The following is an 18,503-nucleotide window of genomic DNA, read 5'->3' as shown; positions in this document are numbered from 1 at the left end:
GCATTAAAGAAATCCACATTCAGTTGAAGTTTTATTGACTTTAGTGAGCTTGAATCAGGATTAGATTATTATGGGTTTTATTAATTCTACAAAACTAGTTTAGGCTCAGATTTTTAGATCACAGTGGAAACACATCCTCTATATTGAGAGATGGTATATCTGTTAATTCTGTAACTCCACAACTGGAAATTGTAAAAGAGCAAGTGTAAATTACTCACCTGAATCCTTCATCTGCTAGGTAAGGCAGTCCTGTGAAAATGTGAACAACCATACATCAAAATTACTTCTGCTGGTTGACCTGCAGAATTAAAAAAAAAAAAAAAAAAAAAAAATCAGGAAAGGGGAAAAACTAGGCCAGAACTTCCAAAAATCCTCTTTCAATGCCAAAAGAATTCCTATTATTTAAACTTCAACTATTATTCCCTCATTCAGCTTACTCAGAGCTGAAGAAACCTTAATAATATATTTACTTACGTACTTAATACATATTTTAAAAAGTAGCTAAAGCCTTAATAATGTATATTCCATCTAAAACTGAGAAACACTTCAGGTCAAAAAGTTTGAGTTTCTATTTATACCCCACTGCTCTTAAGCTCTGAACATCTATGGACATATTGTTGGCTTGGAACTTCAAAAAAGCCAGACAGCACTGATCTGCAATAAATAAGCCATACTTCAGGGAAAGAGTATATCAATTTTAAAACAAAAGTTGTAACTTTTCTTGGTTGTTTCACCGAACAGTTTGGCATAAATCCTAGAAGATGATATACTGACTTGGATTTTGCGATATGGTTAGTGTCATACATTGCTCAAATGTCTGTAGACCAAAGTACAGCTGCAAAGTATTTGCAATATATGCATAGCTTGTAAAAACAAATTACACTGTGCAGCTGGAAGAGAATAACCTTCTGCAAACTCTCAATATAAGAACATTATCATTCAACAGATTCTCTTATATCAACTAGCCTTGAAAAATAACCTAAGACTTCATACTTGTTTAAATAAGGATTCAATCAAAATCAGAAAATGACATTAGGATAGCTGTACTATGTTGGCAGTTTTATTATGAGTACCTTCAAGTTAAGTTTAAGGGATTTCTGATGAATGAAAAAGGCACCTCAAAACTGTATAGAAGCATTCACCCAGTGAGTTCACTGAGTGTCAAGTCTATGCCAGTCAAACCATACCAGAACACTTGGTATAAGTAACTCTTAAAAGTCAGAAGGCAAGTTCTTAAAACATTTTTGCTACTTATCATGTTTCTTTAAAATAAATTCAAAGATATTACCAAGGCAAAACTTCCATCCTCATTTACTATTCAAACCAGATGGATAGGTTCTTTGCTCCTTTTAACTATTACCTACCTACAAAGACCTTGTATATAAAGACTGTAAATGCAGCTATGATACAATTGGTATCTTTCAACAGTACTTGAAGAACAATTTAAACTAGACCACAGTTAAAAATGTACGTAACAGAGCAGAAGTACAAACATGACTGCCAATGTCCTATTCCTGCAGAGAGCTGCAAAGGGAGTTTCCCCAAATACATGTGGAGTGGGAGTTTCCACAAATTATTTATTTCCTTGGCAGAAATGTTCGATTCTAAGATACTACAGCTGAGACAATTTTACTGCTAGGCTGGTTCGTGATGAAATGTGTACAATTCTATCACTAATGTACTCATAACTGATAGTTTAGGAATGGCTGTTGGCCCATAAAATTTCTACTTACATGTCAAAGCACCTTTAAGCATTTAAGCTGGCACACGATTGAACTTTAATAAAAGCAACACCTAAATAAAGGTTTTTAGAAATTTACAAGAGGGATTCAAATATCCATTACTGATTATAAAGCGTATCTGATAGGTACATTTAACTTTATACAGCAAGACGCCTGCTAGTTAAGTCTGTTGTTCGGAAATATTTTTTCTGTTTTCTTAGAATTTTACTTAAATCAATTTAAAACACATCAAGAGTCGGGGGGGGGGGGGGGGGGGGGGAAGAAAGGCAAAAAACCCCACCTTACTGGCCTACACTTATGTTCACCATTTTCTACTGTTTCTAATGCTAAAGCATTTTAGCAAGACATACAACATCCATCAGTTCATTATATACCGTGCTTGTACAAGACTTAAAAAAAACATAGGTCCAAGACTACTATTACTTGTTACAGAGAATATTTCATGTGAGTGTATATAGAAGTTAACAGAAAAATTACTGAATATAACCAGTTTTAAAACATTCCTGCAGCAGGGTATTAAAACCAACAAAAACACATAAATCTTATAGAGAAAGACCTTTAGAACATCTATCAGCAAAGAGCTACAATGGGTAAATTTATAAACTCTATCCCTGACCCCAGTAAGAAGCTACTAATTTAATACTAAAGAAATTCAGCAAGCCCTGGTTTAGAGGAACCATTTGGTCACGTCATCCATGAGCCCTTCAAGCTTGCATGTCCCTCTTCTGGCAGACTGCAATAATCTTGTATTTAAGGGAAATATACCTCTGCAGGCAAATGGCTGTAGCCAGCACCAAAGAGGAAGCTCAACTTCTGTCAGACCCTGGGAGAACAAAATAAGACAAACATTTCCTATTTTTATTTTGCTTATAAAGAGACTATGTGATATAATTTAAAGACAAAGTATAACCGGAAAGACTCACTGTATACTTTACTGCAGTACAACACAGCAGATGGTGCTTGGTTTTTAAGTAGTGATCCAGTGCAGCATCTCAGAGTATGCTCTTCTCATACTTGGAAACTCTGACTAGAAACCAGAATCTCAGAATAAGCTAATAACCATGCAAGTGTGATTTCTAGAATTAGAAGGCCCAACTGGGCTGTGCTGCTAATGGACAGTCCCTACCTCCAACAGCTTTGAAGCTCATTGAGCAAAAAACTTCATGCAAGCAAGTGTACCAGAAACAAGGTTTCTTAATTGTGATTCCAATCTAAAGGATGCTGGAAGGCATAAGTATTTTGCAACACCCACCTCCAACCACCCAAACACTAAGTCTTGTTTCAGTCTAAGACTGAAACTGGTAGAAGCATGGATTACAATAACCAGGATTTAAGGCTACTGTTTCTTTCATCACGATTTTTTTGGTTTGTTTTGGTTTTTAAACATGCACTGGAAAGAAGAATCTCTGCAAGCTCACACTTACTTTCTACAAAAGCTGACTTTAATTGTAGCCACCAGATCAAGCGTATCTGGGATTTTAGGTTAAGATTTTAAAATTAAAACAAATGTACACTGCAAGGCTGTGCCGGAAAGACTGCAGTAAACAATTTTGATTTGGAGGACATGAGAAGGAACAGTCATTTCATATCACTTAACCCTAAAAATGTATAATCACATGCAATGGGCTTCTACAGGACAATTTGGCCAATGCCAGTTTATAATTTCTTTTAGGGAAACTACTACTTGCTTCAGAAGTATGACTAAAAGGAAAAAAAATTTTCCCCTTCAACCTTATTTAAATAAACTCCAACAGCAAGGATTAGCCCAACATTGGCCTACGCCTCCAAAGCTGTAGAGTTGCATTCAAAAGTGAGTTCATGCAGGTCTATTTTCCAAGTACAGAAGACATTCATACACAATACTTGACATGAACAACAACATTCTTACTTTACAATACAGATCACAATTTGCCTAATGAAATCGATTACTGGTATAGTGCCAAAGTTTGCAGAAAGGTTTCACAAGAGGTACAAAGACCCCACAACATACTACAAAAATTACAAACACCTGACAGTAAGATAGGCCAAAGGTGAGGAGCTAAAATACAAGTTCTAGATCCCCACTTTCCATCTGATCTTGACATCACTTAACTCTTCTCTTCAAATCGTCTCCTTTTCTGACCTGTCTTGAAATTCAAGACCTATACTCTTACAAAAGCTTCTGTAAGGGTTAACTCATTCACACTGGGATGAAGTCTTCAGAAAACTAAATATTATGAAAATGGTTGTAGTGGTACTGCACATGTAAATCAAAACCCTTCCTAGATCATTAATATTTCAGAGGAGGAAAAAAAAAAATCCCAGAACCAAAACCAGAACTGTAATGCATCTATTTTAGTACACAACGATTGAGAAGCTAGGAATACAGAAAACTGTCTCAGACTCCAAGATCTCAGTCTCTAGCCCTTCAGATGACACCAGCAAGCCCCTGAGCTGCAAATTCTTAGGCTGGAAAAATATTCTATATCTTTTTCCAGTTCTTACACTCTTCAGTAAGCACTCCTCAGGTCTGACTCCGTACAGCCATTCCTACAGTGCCATCAAGTGCACAAAAAGAGTCTGTAAACTGGAATGCTCACTTTAAAGGATACTTCCATTTCCTTCCGATCAACTCCTTTTTTTTTTTTTTTTTTTTAATTAAGACGTAAGGACTTATTCCAGCCGAAGTTTGAATCTAGCAGAAGCCTGGAATTTTTTACATACATCCTACAGTCCAGCTACATTATCCCCCTCCCTCCCCCCATTTTAATTTAAAGATGCTTCTTCGCACCACATTAATCTATCCTACCTTAGAGAACTTGCTTCTTTCCAAATCCTTTCTTGAACATCTAACAGCATTGTCTATTCTTTCCATTACTATGGTCACATCAAAGCTTGTCCAAAGAACATTTGGCTGACTCCTGGGCTGACTTTTCATCTCCAAAACTGGCTCTTATTTATTACACATACTATAAATAAATACATATATGAGATTCCTATCCATACAGTTCTTAAATAAATGGTCTAAGGTATAAACTCCAGCTACCCTAGTAATCATCTTAGCAGGATGAACTACAAGGAATACATTGCCTTTGTGCACCTTTCTTAAGTTTTTTTTTTAAAAAACTCTTTCAAAACAGCACAGCCAGACTCCTTACAGACACAAACCAGTTATAAGGGCACTCTTCTTTATGACCTTCAAAAGCATACGTTTTGTGTACTGCCTAGGACTAACAGCCATTATCTCCAAGAAGTCCATACACCATTCTTTCATTTCCAAGTTTTGTACCCCATAAAATTCAAGCTTACTCTTACATATGGAACATATAATGTTTCCAGTAGAAGCTTTTACAACATTAACAGATTATCATCCTGCTATATTCATCCTAGATATTCTTAAGGCATTCTAAATACAAGTCACTTGTACACAAAGAAGAGCTGAAGCTGGATTTCACTTGCACAAAGGAAGTTCAGGAATTTGGGTCAATAGGATTAGTCCTGTTTCAACCCAAGTAATCAAACCTGACATCTTTGTATAGTAAATACAACAGTTCACCCAGACCCAAGCCAATTGACAGATCAAGTATATCACAGATTCATTGATTCAGCTGCGTGTGTTACTGGCACCACAAAATAAAATGTCTACAGAAGTTGAACTTCAAGGAAGAAAGTGCTGTTTCTGCACCCTTTTAAGTATTTAATGGTATTTGTGACATTTTGTAAAGCATTTGAATCCATACAGACTGATACTCTTAACATCCACCAAAAAACTGCACTTATTAACTATCTCAAAGCATAGACATGCATTAAACACCTGTGTATATCTACAGCCATAAAAAACACTCTCAGCTTAAGATGTGTGCTAGAAAGTGTGAGAAGTCCATTAGACTCTCCAAAAAGCCTCCCCTTCCTCCAAGGGACAATCTTTCATGCATCCTAGTAATTTAACGTTAACTAATAAGCTACTATTTTAGTGAAAGACATTTCCCGGGTTGTAACGGAGTTCATGTTCAATTTCTGTGATACACATCTCCAGCAGATCAAAACCGAACAGTCCCAATGCTTCAGACTAAAATTATCTCTTTACATACTAGAAAAAATTTTGTCTACAGAAATAAAAATATTTCTAAATTTAGCATCCTCACAGGTTAGCAAAGGTTTTGATACAATCACAAAAGCACATAGTTTCTATGAAAAACCAATGGTTTATCCAATGGTTATAAACAAATGATACACTACTGATAGATTAAGTAGGATTTTTGCTCCAGAGAATCACTCTTTAAAAAAAGGAAAATTACAATAAGCAGTTTGATTATTCAACAAAGGTCTTCTCATACCAGAAAAAACAAAAGCATCATTATGGTTATGAAAGGTGCTTCCTGGAAAATAGCTTGTTTTAGGTAAAACTGCAGACCCTTACCACCTCCTGTTATTCAGGTTATATTCCATCTGTATCTGTGCATGTTTATATCCATATACATCTTATATATGTAGCATAACATGCGGGTATGTATGAATAAAATATATTATTTGGAATATAACAAAAGGTAGCATAATACTACTGTTTTGATTAACAATGCTAGTCTTTCATTTATGGCTATTTTGTTTTCCTGGAAGAACTGTAACAGATGGTGGTTAGATTACTCCAGCTATAACATGGTGCCAAATTCTTCTAACAATAAAACTAACTGTATAGAACTAATAGATCTATCTTAAAAAAGAGTAAGTCAAATTATTCACAAGACATAATAAGACTTGTCTACCTTTTAAGTCCAGATAAGACATTTATAATTGTAATAACCATTAGTAAAAACTTGTCTTGGGTTTGGGGTTTTTTTGGGCAACACGAAAGTAACAACAAAACCATTGTGCTTCACTTCCATTGCTCCAGCACCACTTCCTCTCCTGTGCAATCTACCAGAGAACAAGCAGCTGGCATGGCAAATCAAAAACAACAAGTGCAAGGACTGCAACAGTTAGTTTAACTGAATGTGAAAAAATAAGGCTTAAGTCAGAAAGGATAGAGAGAATACTAGTATTCAGACTAAAGTATACACAACTGATCTTGAAAGAGTTCTTGTTGTGTACTCTATACCTTGAAATCTTAAAGCGCAAACTTTTTCCTGGTTGGAACGCTATATAGTTTTTCTTTAGCCCTTTTCATTCTACTTTGTTGGAGATGCAACCGTTCAGTTAGAAATCACAAGGAAACTATTCTCCAAGACTCACCATCCCTTTCGATATTTTGACTGTTCTACAGAACACCATCCTCAATCCTTTTCATTCTACTACAAGCTCTCTCTGCTTTTCCTAGGTGATGTTGCTGAAATATGCAATGTAAAACCATCAGACCTTAGGATATGAGGGTTAAATATAGTGATATAGTTTATCTTCTTAGCACAAGATTATTAGGAATACATCAGGTTTGTATTTGTTTTTTATGTGAACTCACATCCAAGTATTGGACCAAGTTAATATTTGGTCTTTACCTGTGAGCTGCTCAAAAAACTGAGAACCCTACAATAGGAAGCTAAAAAAAAAAGAAAAAAGGAAAGGAAGACTGGCCAACACCACTAGTGCAAATGGTCAAGACTGTGTGGAAGACAGAGCTTTCTCTTATGGACATAAAAGTTGTGAGAGTAAGAATGACACTTCAGAACTCCCGATTCATGTGTGAGGTGCACTTCTTCCACATACCTTCTCAGTCAACACAGACCAGCAAGCATATTTAGAGCAAAATCCTACCACACCACTAGACCATGCACTTTTCATCATCACTTTAGGGCTACAAAAGTGACAGGGCATGAGTAACACATGGCAGTCAAATGACTTAGCATGTTGAACAGAATGGCAGAAATGGCATAGGCATGGGGGGCGGTGTGTGTGTGGAGAAAAACAACCCCACACAACAAAACTCTCCAGGACAGAAAGGAATTCTAGAGTTGTGAAGTTAAGAGTTTTAACCAAAAAGAATTCCATTTGCCACATTTCATAGGAATGACGCTGATGCAAACCCCTTCTGCTCGGCACTCTCTCAATAACCAAAGCCCATCAACAGAGCACCACATTCCCTGAAATAATATCTCCAGCTCTAGCAGTAGAGACCTAGCTTCCAGTTCAACAGCCCAGCAGCAAGCTTACTACTACCAAGTAATTATTAAGTAGCATGATACTGTTGTAGCCCATTCAATTAGAGGTTAGTACATCTTTATTAACAGATTTGTTGCTAATCCCTTGCCACCTGCCAACCCAATTTTGCTGGGGAGCTGCATCCCACAGTGCAAGCACACAGGTGGCATCAGCAGCACTGTGACATCCTTCTCAACTAAGATACCCTCCTACCCTCAGGAGCCCTCTCATTCCTCTAGGACCCATGAGCCATGACATCAGCCAGCTCTGCTAAGCAGAAAGGCTGCCAGCCAGCACGGAGGAGGAGAAACACAAATGCTCTCCACTGCAGGAGTAGGAATACCATGCAGCTGTGGAGAAACAGTCTGCCAGCAGAGGCATAGCAGGCATCATGCCAAAATGACAGATAGTTTCCAGACTTAATCACTTTGATATCATTTAGTACTGTGTACATTTGGAAATATGGTATTCCATCTTATCAGCATTGTTTCCATCATTATTAGAAAGGTTATCTGCACCTCAAAGCAAAAGATGTGAGATTCAGCAAATTCACACATTCCTCTGATAATGCTTCAGTTTGCCCCTTCAGATGCTCATATCAGTGGCTTTCTGAACTCCAACCATCTTCACAACAGCTGTGATATTTGTCCAGGGACAGAAATAAGGGCTTTTTTTTTTTTAAGGGGGGTGGCACAGAGCAAAATGACTCACTGAAGCTTTGAGTTCAAAGGGAAAAAAAGAATTTCACTGCAAGTTCTTCCCATAACAGCTTCCCACAAATAAAATAATTTTGTCTAAGCAGCTAGAGAATAGTCAGGCTATCTAACTCTGTTCTCCTAGTTTAAAATGCAAAGTACATGAAAAATATTCCTCTTTCCCTTCCAAATTTCCCTCCCTCCCCCACTGCACCGTCACACATCAAGTATTTAGCTAGCATAATTCCAGCAGTCTGCCATGCTTAATTTACTCCAGAGTAAGAGTACCCCACACAAGCTTATTGATGACTGTAATAAATCTGGGCCAGGCTATGCATCATCTTATCATTTGTTTGGGTTCTCCTAAATCCAGGATCACAATTGTTGTATATAATCCCGTTAGTATTCATGATAGTTTTCTACCTCCAGTTCTAATCTTGTAGCAAGACTCATTTTCCCCTGCTGCAATGGGTATTTTGTCTTCTCACAAAACCCTTCTGGTTAGTGTTTTGTTGAGTATATTCACTTATTTACAGACCTAATGTAAATCTCCAGTTAGAAATCAAAGTTAAGTACTCTCCCCTAAACACCAAACAACGGAGACTGCACAGGACTGATTGTCCCGTGCTCCTACAGGCAGTACGCCCGCTTTGACAGCGGAAAGCTGAATTTCTCCCCACAACATGTACAAAAGTCCCACTCCTCACTTGAAACTGCAGTGCTTTAGAAACACACCTACCTGGCACAATAGCAGAGTCTGATTAACTGACTGAAAAATTACAGTGGAAAGCTTCAATGTTTAAGCCTGACTGATTGAAGGCAGTTAACAGCTGTCGATGCTCAGCAGCTGTGCAAGTCAAGTCACTCTTTTGCCCAAACATAGTTTCAAGTGCCTCATTTTGATTAGTCAAGTTTACAGATCAGATCAATTTTGAATTAGCTAATTATAAGCCTTTGATCTGTCAATAGGACCTGCAGGCTCATAGTCCAGGTTTCTTTGCGTTAAATTTCTCTCTAGATCATTATCGGGACATAACATAGAAAAAATACTAATCCTTCCAGGAATACAGGAAAGTACAGAAAACAATGAAAAAGGAGGACAACTAGTTCTTAAACAAGCCTATGTATCTAAAGTGTACAGTTTTATTAGTGTAAGGAAATATCAGAAACTTACTTCAGCACATAGCCTTGGTCAAAACAGTGCGATCACCAAATTTGTGTAAAAGGTTTAGGAGCACATGTAATGAAGAAACCATGTTCAGTAACAACCTGTGCCACCTCTGCAATGAGATCGTACCACAGTACTCCGAGATAGGCGATGGTCTCACTCGAGGAAATCTGTCTTGCAATTGTAATACATTGATCTTAAGATAAGTCTCTTCAGGGTGCCAACTTGGTCTGAGAGAAACAAACAATTCTGTGACATGTTGTAATAGAATTACTGTTAAGCAACATCATGGTAATGATTTACTTTTTTTAGCAGGGATGTCACAAGATTAGAGACTAATAATTTAAGCCTCTGCTGCCTGGTTGCAGGAACTAGCTCTCAGCGCTAACTATGTTCTGGTTTGAATGCCAGCCTTAGCACTTAGATGCATCCAAACAACTTCAGCTGAAATTACGAGGAACTAGGTAGGCTCCAAGGTGAAACTTCTAAGGATACGGCATTTAAACCTAAACTTTTTACTTTATAGGAGAGTTTTAACAAGTTTTACACCAATAGAGAGATTGTCCCTCACTCATGTAGAATGTTCAGAAGTATGGTAAGTCTTGCAAAATAATGTCAGAGAGGTAACAAAACATGAGATGAAGGACCATTTCAAAGAGATTTTAACTTGGAATAAGATTTACATGCAGACACTGAAAGGAAACTGCAGATGAGATCCAGTTTCTACTTCTATAGTTTCAACAGGCTATAACCCCAAAAATCATAGTTCACGAGACTTAAAATTAGTTTTTCCCCACCTCAACAGACTACCATTTATTTAATAGGAAAATATGCAAATATTTATAAAAATGACTGTTTCCAGAATGATGATTAACATCTATCACTACAGTAGCTTATGTTAAAATTAGAATGGGGAAACTAAGCTTCCTACCAAACCACTTTGGGTTTTTTTTTTTGGTCTTACAAGCCATATTTCAGACAAGATCATCTACAACATGATCTACTTCCGCCTCTATTCTCCCCTTCTTTTGTTACTAAGTGGTTAGTACACGAAAAATGAAAACGACTAACACACGCTTTTATACTTACTAGAATCTGTTTCAGGATCTGAGAAGCTGCCCTGTAGTGCTGCATAAATAAAAATAGACATCTCAGTGACTGATTTCAGCAGACTAAAGCTCTCCTGGAGAGTAGGAAGTTTATTTGTCTGGAGAAGAACTCAACATCAAAGTAGAAACTGACGTATTAAGTAAGATTTCCCTCCTCCAAGGGTTCTTGGTTTTTATTTTGCATATCTTTAAATGAACAACTCCATGCTAATACAAGATGAATCAGGAATTATTTAAAGTAATCTCAATTCAAGAATATTTAGAATTAAGTCTTGCTTTTGTTTAAGAATTAATTATTAAATTGCACAGCACAGGTTCATGGTTCATCTAAATAGGAGACTGCCAGCTAAACTAGAGCTGACGTTATTTCCGTCTGTTAAAGCAGAATAACACCAAAACATGCAGGTCAGCTGGCAGTTCCAGACTGGATAATCTGAAAAATGAAAAGTGCATTTATACTCAGTAACAACAGAGTTCAAGCCACTGAAGCCCAATCTAAACCTACATTCTTGTCCTAACAGAGAGAAAACCCATACACACAGACTACATTTCCATCACCCAGAATGTTTGATTTACTTTTTTGACCATACAAGTACTAAACCTAGGAATCCTAAATCTTCCTAATTCCTTCTACTACTCTCTCTCCTCTTGATTATTCGGATATGCTTCAAACTCCTGAGAAATCTTTTGCTTTGAGTCACGTCTCCATTATGTGTAAATCACCTTTCATGATGAGTCTTGCAGCATGCTTCCCATCACCTCTCCCTCTAGTCAACACTTAGGCAAACAAAGATCTGAGGCAGGCAACAGTTCCAGACATGCACACTGGTACCGTTGGACTCTCCCAGCCTTTTCTTTCCCAGTACTGCCAGAAGCAAGAATGAGGGAAATAATTCAAATTCCAAAATGCAGGTTGTTTTTCTACAGCAAGCTGGGACAAATCACTTAACTGGAACTTGGTAAACAGTGGTAAGTCAGGGTGCTGCAATTTACAAGGGAGCTGTAAGACAGGAGATGAACTGTACCATAAAATACTAATACCCAACACCAAGAACTGGGTGCTTTACTAAATTTCTGGTCTACATATTGCTACTCTTACACTGCTCTAGGTGTGAGCAGCCACTATCTAGAAGCACTAGTCAGTCAGTGTGGGGTTTCTTTTTTTAAACTCACTGAAACTATACTGAAACTGATACAGTGCTCGAATTCTAGCATCATTGCGGTACTGCTCCATATATGCAAACAACATACTGTGGTATTGCTGCACAGCACAGTTAAAAAATAATTGGTAAAATAAATAGTTGATCCACCTCCAGTCTTTCTGTCATGCCATCGATTTTGAAAAGGAAAGAAGAAAAACAAAAAACCCCATGTCTGCCTGAAGACTTGGGCCACAGACTGTTACTACTCTCATAGGTATGCTGAAAACAGTAAAAAGACAGTGCTACAGTTGCTGGAGAGGGGGCAGGGAGGCAGAGAAGGTGAACAAACAAATCACAGTAAAGAAAGGATCACTACACCCTGACACAGTCTCAACCCGTGTGACAACAGGCAGCCACTCCAGTCTGTGAAACAGTTACCTCCTTTACTGGGCAAAAATGATGCTGTGTCTACACAGAAACTCATAACTGAATTCAAACTCTGAGAACTGAGATAACATGATGAACTGTCAACTCTGCAAAAGTGTCCAGACCCTTGGAAGTTTATGGTATTTAAGTAGCACTGAATGTTGCCGACTACTAAATTTGAGCCTTGCTTCTTTTAAGGCTCCAGCTACTATGGCGAGGGATTTTAGTCTCCGAGTTTTTAAAACAGCACATTATCCTTCCAATGAGAGGAAAGGCTTAAAACATACAGTACATACACCATGAAAGAAAGTTAATAATAAATGCTTGCTTAAGATGTATATAGCTCCCTCTTCTTAGGGACCTCATTCATGACCGTTGCGTATTTGTGCAGTGTTCCTGCCAAAAATAATATAATTCTAAAAATTGAGGGGTTTGGTGCTCACAAAGACATTAACTATTACTCAGTATGACCACCAGATTTTTTTTTTAAAATTAAGGCTGATACTTTGCTCAGTTGTTGCTCCCGTATGAGTTCTAATGGAAATGCCATTTTCATATTTTGAGGAAACCATCTGGCATGAAAGATCTCCTGTTTGAAGAGCCCTTACAGGTGAGTTCATGATTAAAGGTATAAATCCAAGTTTCTCCTAGTACTCTCATATATGGCAACACTGAAGAGATAATGAAATAAAAGCCTTCTTTAAATATGTTCAGTAACTTTCCCATTTGGGGTGGTAATATATTCCCTGCACTGAAAAAAACAAGAATATCTACGAAGCATTTTACAGAGATATATGCAAGTCCTTTGTGCATGCATGTATCAAGAGGAGATGATGCTGTACACATAAATGAAGTTTAGTTGCAATGTCTACTACATCAAGCAGCAGCAATCATAACCTGTTTACACGGACTATTCTAAAGTTTTTGTGAAGTGATCTCAAATCTATGTACAGGTATTAAGTTTTCTAAACACTCCGTGAGAGAGTGAAAACCATTTCCATGCTGTAGAAGTCTCCATAGGCACCTAAAACCATTTGGAATTATCAGCAATTAATTACCCCAGTCATCCCTAAGTGCTCACACACTACAAAATACAATATCACCGCCTACATAAATTAGTCATACCATAAAGAACACAACCCAAAATTCCTGTCTTTCTGCCCTAACATATCCAAGGAAATGGCCTACAATGACAAAAACAAATCTCATGTTTCTATAAGTTACAGTAGAGTGGTTGCGTTTGACTACGGAAAAAGTGTTCAGCTTTTAAAAGCATAAGGATACAAAGCTAGCCTGAATTAGGAAGTTTCTTCTTTGACAAATTAACACTAGAAGAGCCGAGCAGGTCAGAGCGGTGGGAATCCAAGACATATGCATTCCCTGGAAGACAGAACAGACGTAATGATTCAAATGTACCTGCTGTTCCATTAGGATGGAAGTGATCCTGACCTTACATGATTAATGATGTACAGTTTGCCAGTGTTTTTTATTTTATTTGTGCTAAGTTATAACCAGAAAGCTTTAACTATAACCAGTTGAACAGTGAAAATTTTCAAACATAAAGAGGATGAAAACAGGAGTTCCCTAGCCTTCTTGGGGTTTTACCTGTGGCCTGTCCAGTAAGCTAAGATTATAAGTAAGCAAAGGTCTGCTTTCCCTACCCCTGGGCAACCACAGATATGAAGATGAATCCAGCAACAAAATTCAGCAAGCAGCTACTCCTAAAATTAGCCAAAGATTTGCTTATTTCACACCAGCTATCTAGCTCAGCTCTTGACAGCTGTTTTAGGAGACAGATCCAGAACATGCACTTTCCATGAAAATAAGGTTTGCCAGAACTACTTTAGAGAGAGCCCTAGCTACAGATTAGGTCCCTGAAACAGTCTGGTTAAACCAGCCTGTGACTGCAGCAGGAAGATACAACAGGAATCCTTACAACATGCATGCAAGCTATTGTCTTCCCTGCTCCTAAAAACAAACTTTACAGGAGCTGAAGACTAATATTGCCAAGGTCTGATTTCTGAATGACTGTAATTCCTTCTCTGCACTGTAACTCAACTTTAAATACCTTTCTGCCAAAGATATTCAGATATGTGTAACTACTGCAATAACAACACCTTAGAAGAGATAAGAACTTGATCATTACTGGAAATGAGCTGACATGCAAGTAAAATAAATTATTTCAGTTGTGCTGGTATGCTGGGATAAGGGGAGAACAACATTTAGGTTTGTCTCCATAGGAAGTCATGTCTCTGCATTCTCCCCTGTTTAAAATTCACCCCTTACCTCAGGAAAAATAGTTTTCAGATTCCTGCATGTGTTAAATGAAATATGGACTCTTCAATCCCCTTTCTTTTTAACAAAGAAATTCAACATAGGAGGTTATGGAAAACAGTCAAGATTGAAAAAACCTTCAAAAAGGTCCTGGAAAAATACTGTAGAGACAGCATATTGCTCTAAAAAAGCATAGTGTAGTGAGAATTCTGTTACGTGTTCTAGTCATCTATCTTAAGCAAGCAATCTGATGATACATATGCTTGTAATATACAGTACGATAAATAATTCCTCAAAGTTTACTATTCCCAGTGTAGTTATACTGACCAACACTTCAGTGACTTCAATTCTTTCCTCAACACATTGCAAAAGGCATAACTTGTCTAAACATTCTAGCATAAGATGAGTAGAAGAGGTGTTGATTAACAAGAGAGTTAGCAATAGCCCGTAAATATTAGAGGAATAGACAGGGACATCCATACATGGGATAAAAGTATAAAGAAATAGATATTCCATTTAGTATCCTGTTTACTGAAATCTACTGTGTCTGTCAGACTACCTTTGAGGCTGCCTTAAGTCCCTCTGTTTTCCAGACTCCCAGTTCCTTTCCAGACACTGTTTGTTCTACTACAGTACAGATTCAAAAGCAAATGTGAAGCAATGGCATTAGGAAATGCCTTCATGGAATAAGTTTACCTTAAAAAAAGGCCAGAAGAATGCTTAGCTACACAAAAGAGGAGTAGCCATCTAGGAGGTTATTTTTCTCTCCTCCCTTAGAAATCCCCATCAGAAGACAAAACGCATTGTGGAAGAATCATTGTTATCAACCCATACTTTCACATCTAAACAAAACATATTACTCAGGAAGTCCCCAGTAACTATTATGAGTCCTCACCATTGTTTACAGAGCTATTCATCAATTCTGCCAAGAGTCTGAGCTGGTATGAACTTTCCTGCAAGGTACAATAGAAGTAATAAGCCAAGATCCTGATCCTACACTAATACAAACTAACAGTTTTACAAATAATAGGGTTACTTACATCTGCAAGTACTTTTAAGATCAGGGCTTAAGCCAGCAACAATTGACACAATACTTGCAGGGCTGCACATTCCAAACAACTTACAAAACTGCTGGATAATCTGACGAAAGCGTAAATTACCCATTGTCTAACATCCCGTGCCAAACAGACTGGAAGATACACCAACGCTAAGTCAACATCATCAAGTTAAAACTCATACCCCTCTATTACTGCAATCTTACCATATTGTAATGCATAGCAATAAATATACTGACAAGCTACAGGGCGAAGAGCAAACAGTTTCACCACCAGGGTTTGAGTGTCACAAGCACTTTTCCTATAGGTAAAATGACAAACATGTATGCGCCTTTTGGCCATCCATGTTTGCGTTTCACGATTGTAAAGAGGAAGTTAACAGTTCTTAATGCGTTTCCACTTCTACTCATTACCAAAGTGGCTGTCCTGTGGTGTTCTATCGAAGGAGACTGCTCCACGTCCACTTAAGTAAGAAATTGAAGGAGGAGACTTTTTCGTGTTGTAGGCTAACTTTTCTAACAACAAAATTAGATTGGAAGCCTTATCTTAGAAGTACAGGGGGTTGATCTGCCTGCGGGAGCTTACAGATTTGCTGTCAACTGATGGCCTCAAACACAGGAATTCTCACTCAGACAGCCCTGCCTGAGGTGCCTGCAGGAATTTATTTTTGTATATTCATCCTTACTGGTTTGAAAACACCAAACCTCTTCCAAAACCGGTATCTCTGTATCTCCCTCCTTTGTAACTTCAAAAAAAGCTCTTTATTTTCTGGGCATTTTAGCATGAAGTTTGTCATGTTTTGTGGGGAAGTTTATAGAGAGCTGGGAAATTTTAAAACAAACAAACAAAAAAATTATAAACAGGAAACAGCATTTAACCCACCACGAAGCTGACCCAGTACTGACTCCTCAGTAATGGAATATTGGCAAGGGTTATCTATTAAACAGTTCTCTTGCAACAGCAAGATGGCTCCAAAATACAGTAACAGGAAGGGAAAGAAACGTGTTATGCCTAAAAGAAAAACAGCAAGCTAATTCTACTTTTGCCTGTAGCATGAAAGAGGTACGTGAATGAAATAAACTGCAGAGAGTCCAGCTCTACATTTCCTGTATAAATACAACTGAAAATAAACAGAAGAGACGTGTAATTATTCGGATCTGAATTTGCTTCATAAACCCTAAGAGCAGAGTGAAAATGGAAATTTGCTTTTCACAGTAGGAAACATACCGATTTAATGCAACTAATTTCACACAGGAAACTGAAGTCCTGCCTGTGCACAGGCCAGCCAGACCACGTACAACAGCAGGAGCGGCTCTTCAATACCACTTAGTAACATTACTTCATCTGTAGTGCTGAAGTTAAACAAGATACAAGGCCAGTTCTGTCCCACTGCTGGCCTGTTCTTTGCTAGCATCATCAAGACCCATAGAAAAGAGGTCTTAGCATACAGAATGGTAGGAGGGGAAACATTTATCCACCTTCTCAACTCATTCTGGGTATCAGTATCCTTAAGCTGCTACCAATTCGTGCCAGGCAGTTGTGGGATAAAAGCTGACAAATTAAACACACACATGCCAGGTGTCCTTGCTCTCTACTGATACAAGAAGTACAATACATAATTTCCACAGAGCCCACACCTGTGGATGAATGGGAACTTCAAACCCAGGCAGAAGGAACAGCGTGACCCGAGTAAATACGAGGCACCTTCCAAGATTGAAGGCACTTGAAGAAGACAACATCACCAAAGCCACAGCTCACCGTAAGCGGGGAAACAGTACGGCTCTTCCATCTTTTCTTTCTTGCAGGAAAGCACCTATGCTTTTTTCCCCCTTGAAGAGCCTTTCCTCCTCACGTAGGTGGGCTTGCACTACCAAACCAACTCCATCCCTTGCACTCCCACCTGCAGACAACCAAAGCGGCACCAAACCAAAGGCGTCAACAGATGGGACTGGGAGACACGAGGCACCTTCCCACCATCTCCCTCGTAGTGGTGGGAATGCCACTGTCCCCGGAGGCGCGGCGAGGGTCACCCGCGTCCCGGCGCCGCGCACCCGCCGAGGGACGCAGGCCGAGCCCAGGGAAGCTTCTAGAAATCTTCGCGAGGGAAACCGGCCGCTCCGGAGCGCCTCGACGCCCGGCAGCTGTTCGAACGGCCGCCCGACCCCTCGCCTTTCCCCCGCGAGGCCGCACGCCCGGGCTGCCCGGCCAGGCGGCAGCGGCCCTTCCCGAGGCTCCCGCCGCCTCGCACGAGGAGCGTCCCGGCACCGGGCGACGGGAAGGGAGACGCGGAGACCTTCCCGCCTCCCCCCCGCCCTTTTCCCGCACGGGCGCCCCACGCATGGCAATGCGGGAGCAGCGGTAGCGGCTGGAGTGGGAACGCCTCTGCTGCCTCGTCCTCCTCACCCCCCCAGGAGGCGGCTGTAAGGAGCGGGCACTTACCTCAGCCGCGGTTTGGCTTGGCTAGGATCGGCTCCGCTACGCCAGCGGCAGCACCCGCGCCGGCCACCCAGCCCCACTCCACAGCCCGGCCCGGCCCCGCAGCCGCCGCGGCGCCCAGCGCCCGCCCCTTCCTTCACCTGCCGGGATGAGCCCGCCTCCCGCTCCCGCCCCGCTGCCGCCGGTGGGGGCTGCCGCTGGCAGCCACAGCCGCGCCGCCCCGCTCCGGCCTGCCGTGGGGCGGGGAGCGAGCTGGGCTCTGCTGCGCCGTGCCGCAGCAGCCGCCCTTCGCGCCTGAGGGGGTGCCCTGTCCTGCCCTACCCTGGCAGGGTCCGGTTCTAACGCCGG

The 18,503-nt window shown here is 39.8% G+C and overlaps 1 protein-coding gene across 5 annotated transcripts in view; it reads right to left on the bottom strand.

The window, feature by feature from the left end:
- SH3BP2 (SH3 domain binding protein 2) overlaps positions 1-18,278 on the bottom strand; it is a 41,009-nt gene extending 22,731 nt beyond the window's left edge. The window contains exons 1-5 of one of the 5 annotated variants that reach the window (XM_064449002.1): positions 18,159-18,278; positions 10,803-10,841; positions 9,720-9,943; positions 2,508-2,565; positions 219-298 (exon numbers count right to left, since the gene is read on the bottom strand). In XM_064449002.1, coding sequence (XP_064305072.1) covers positions 219-271 — 53 coding nt within the window. In that variant the 5' untranslated portion in view covers positions 272-298; positions 2,508-2,565; positions 9,720-9,943; positions 10,803-10,841; positions 18,159-18,278. Of the gene's footprint in view, positions 1-218; positions 299-2,507; positions 2,566-9,719; positions 9,944-10,802; positions 10,842-17,477; positions 17,620-18,158 lie in introns of those variants that run through there. The other 4 variants (XM_064449004.1, XM_064449005.1, XM_064449003.1 and 1 more) reach the window with 4 other exon arrangements.
- Between the last annotated feature and the right edge of the window lie 225 nt (positions 18,279-18,503).

This window comes from Phalacrocorax carbo, chromosome 4 (assembly GCF_963921805.1).
Source record: "Phalacrocorax carbo chromosome 4, bPhaCar2.1, whole genome shotgun sequence".
Lineage (NCBI taxonomy): Eukaryota > Metazoa > Chordata > Aves > Suliformes > Phalacrocoracidae > Phalacrocorax > Phalacrocorax carbo.
The sequence above is the reverse complement of the archived record's forward strand: the minus strand, read 5'-3'. Positions and strand labels throughout refer to the sequence as shown.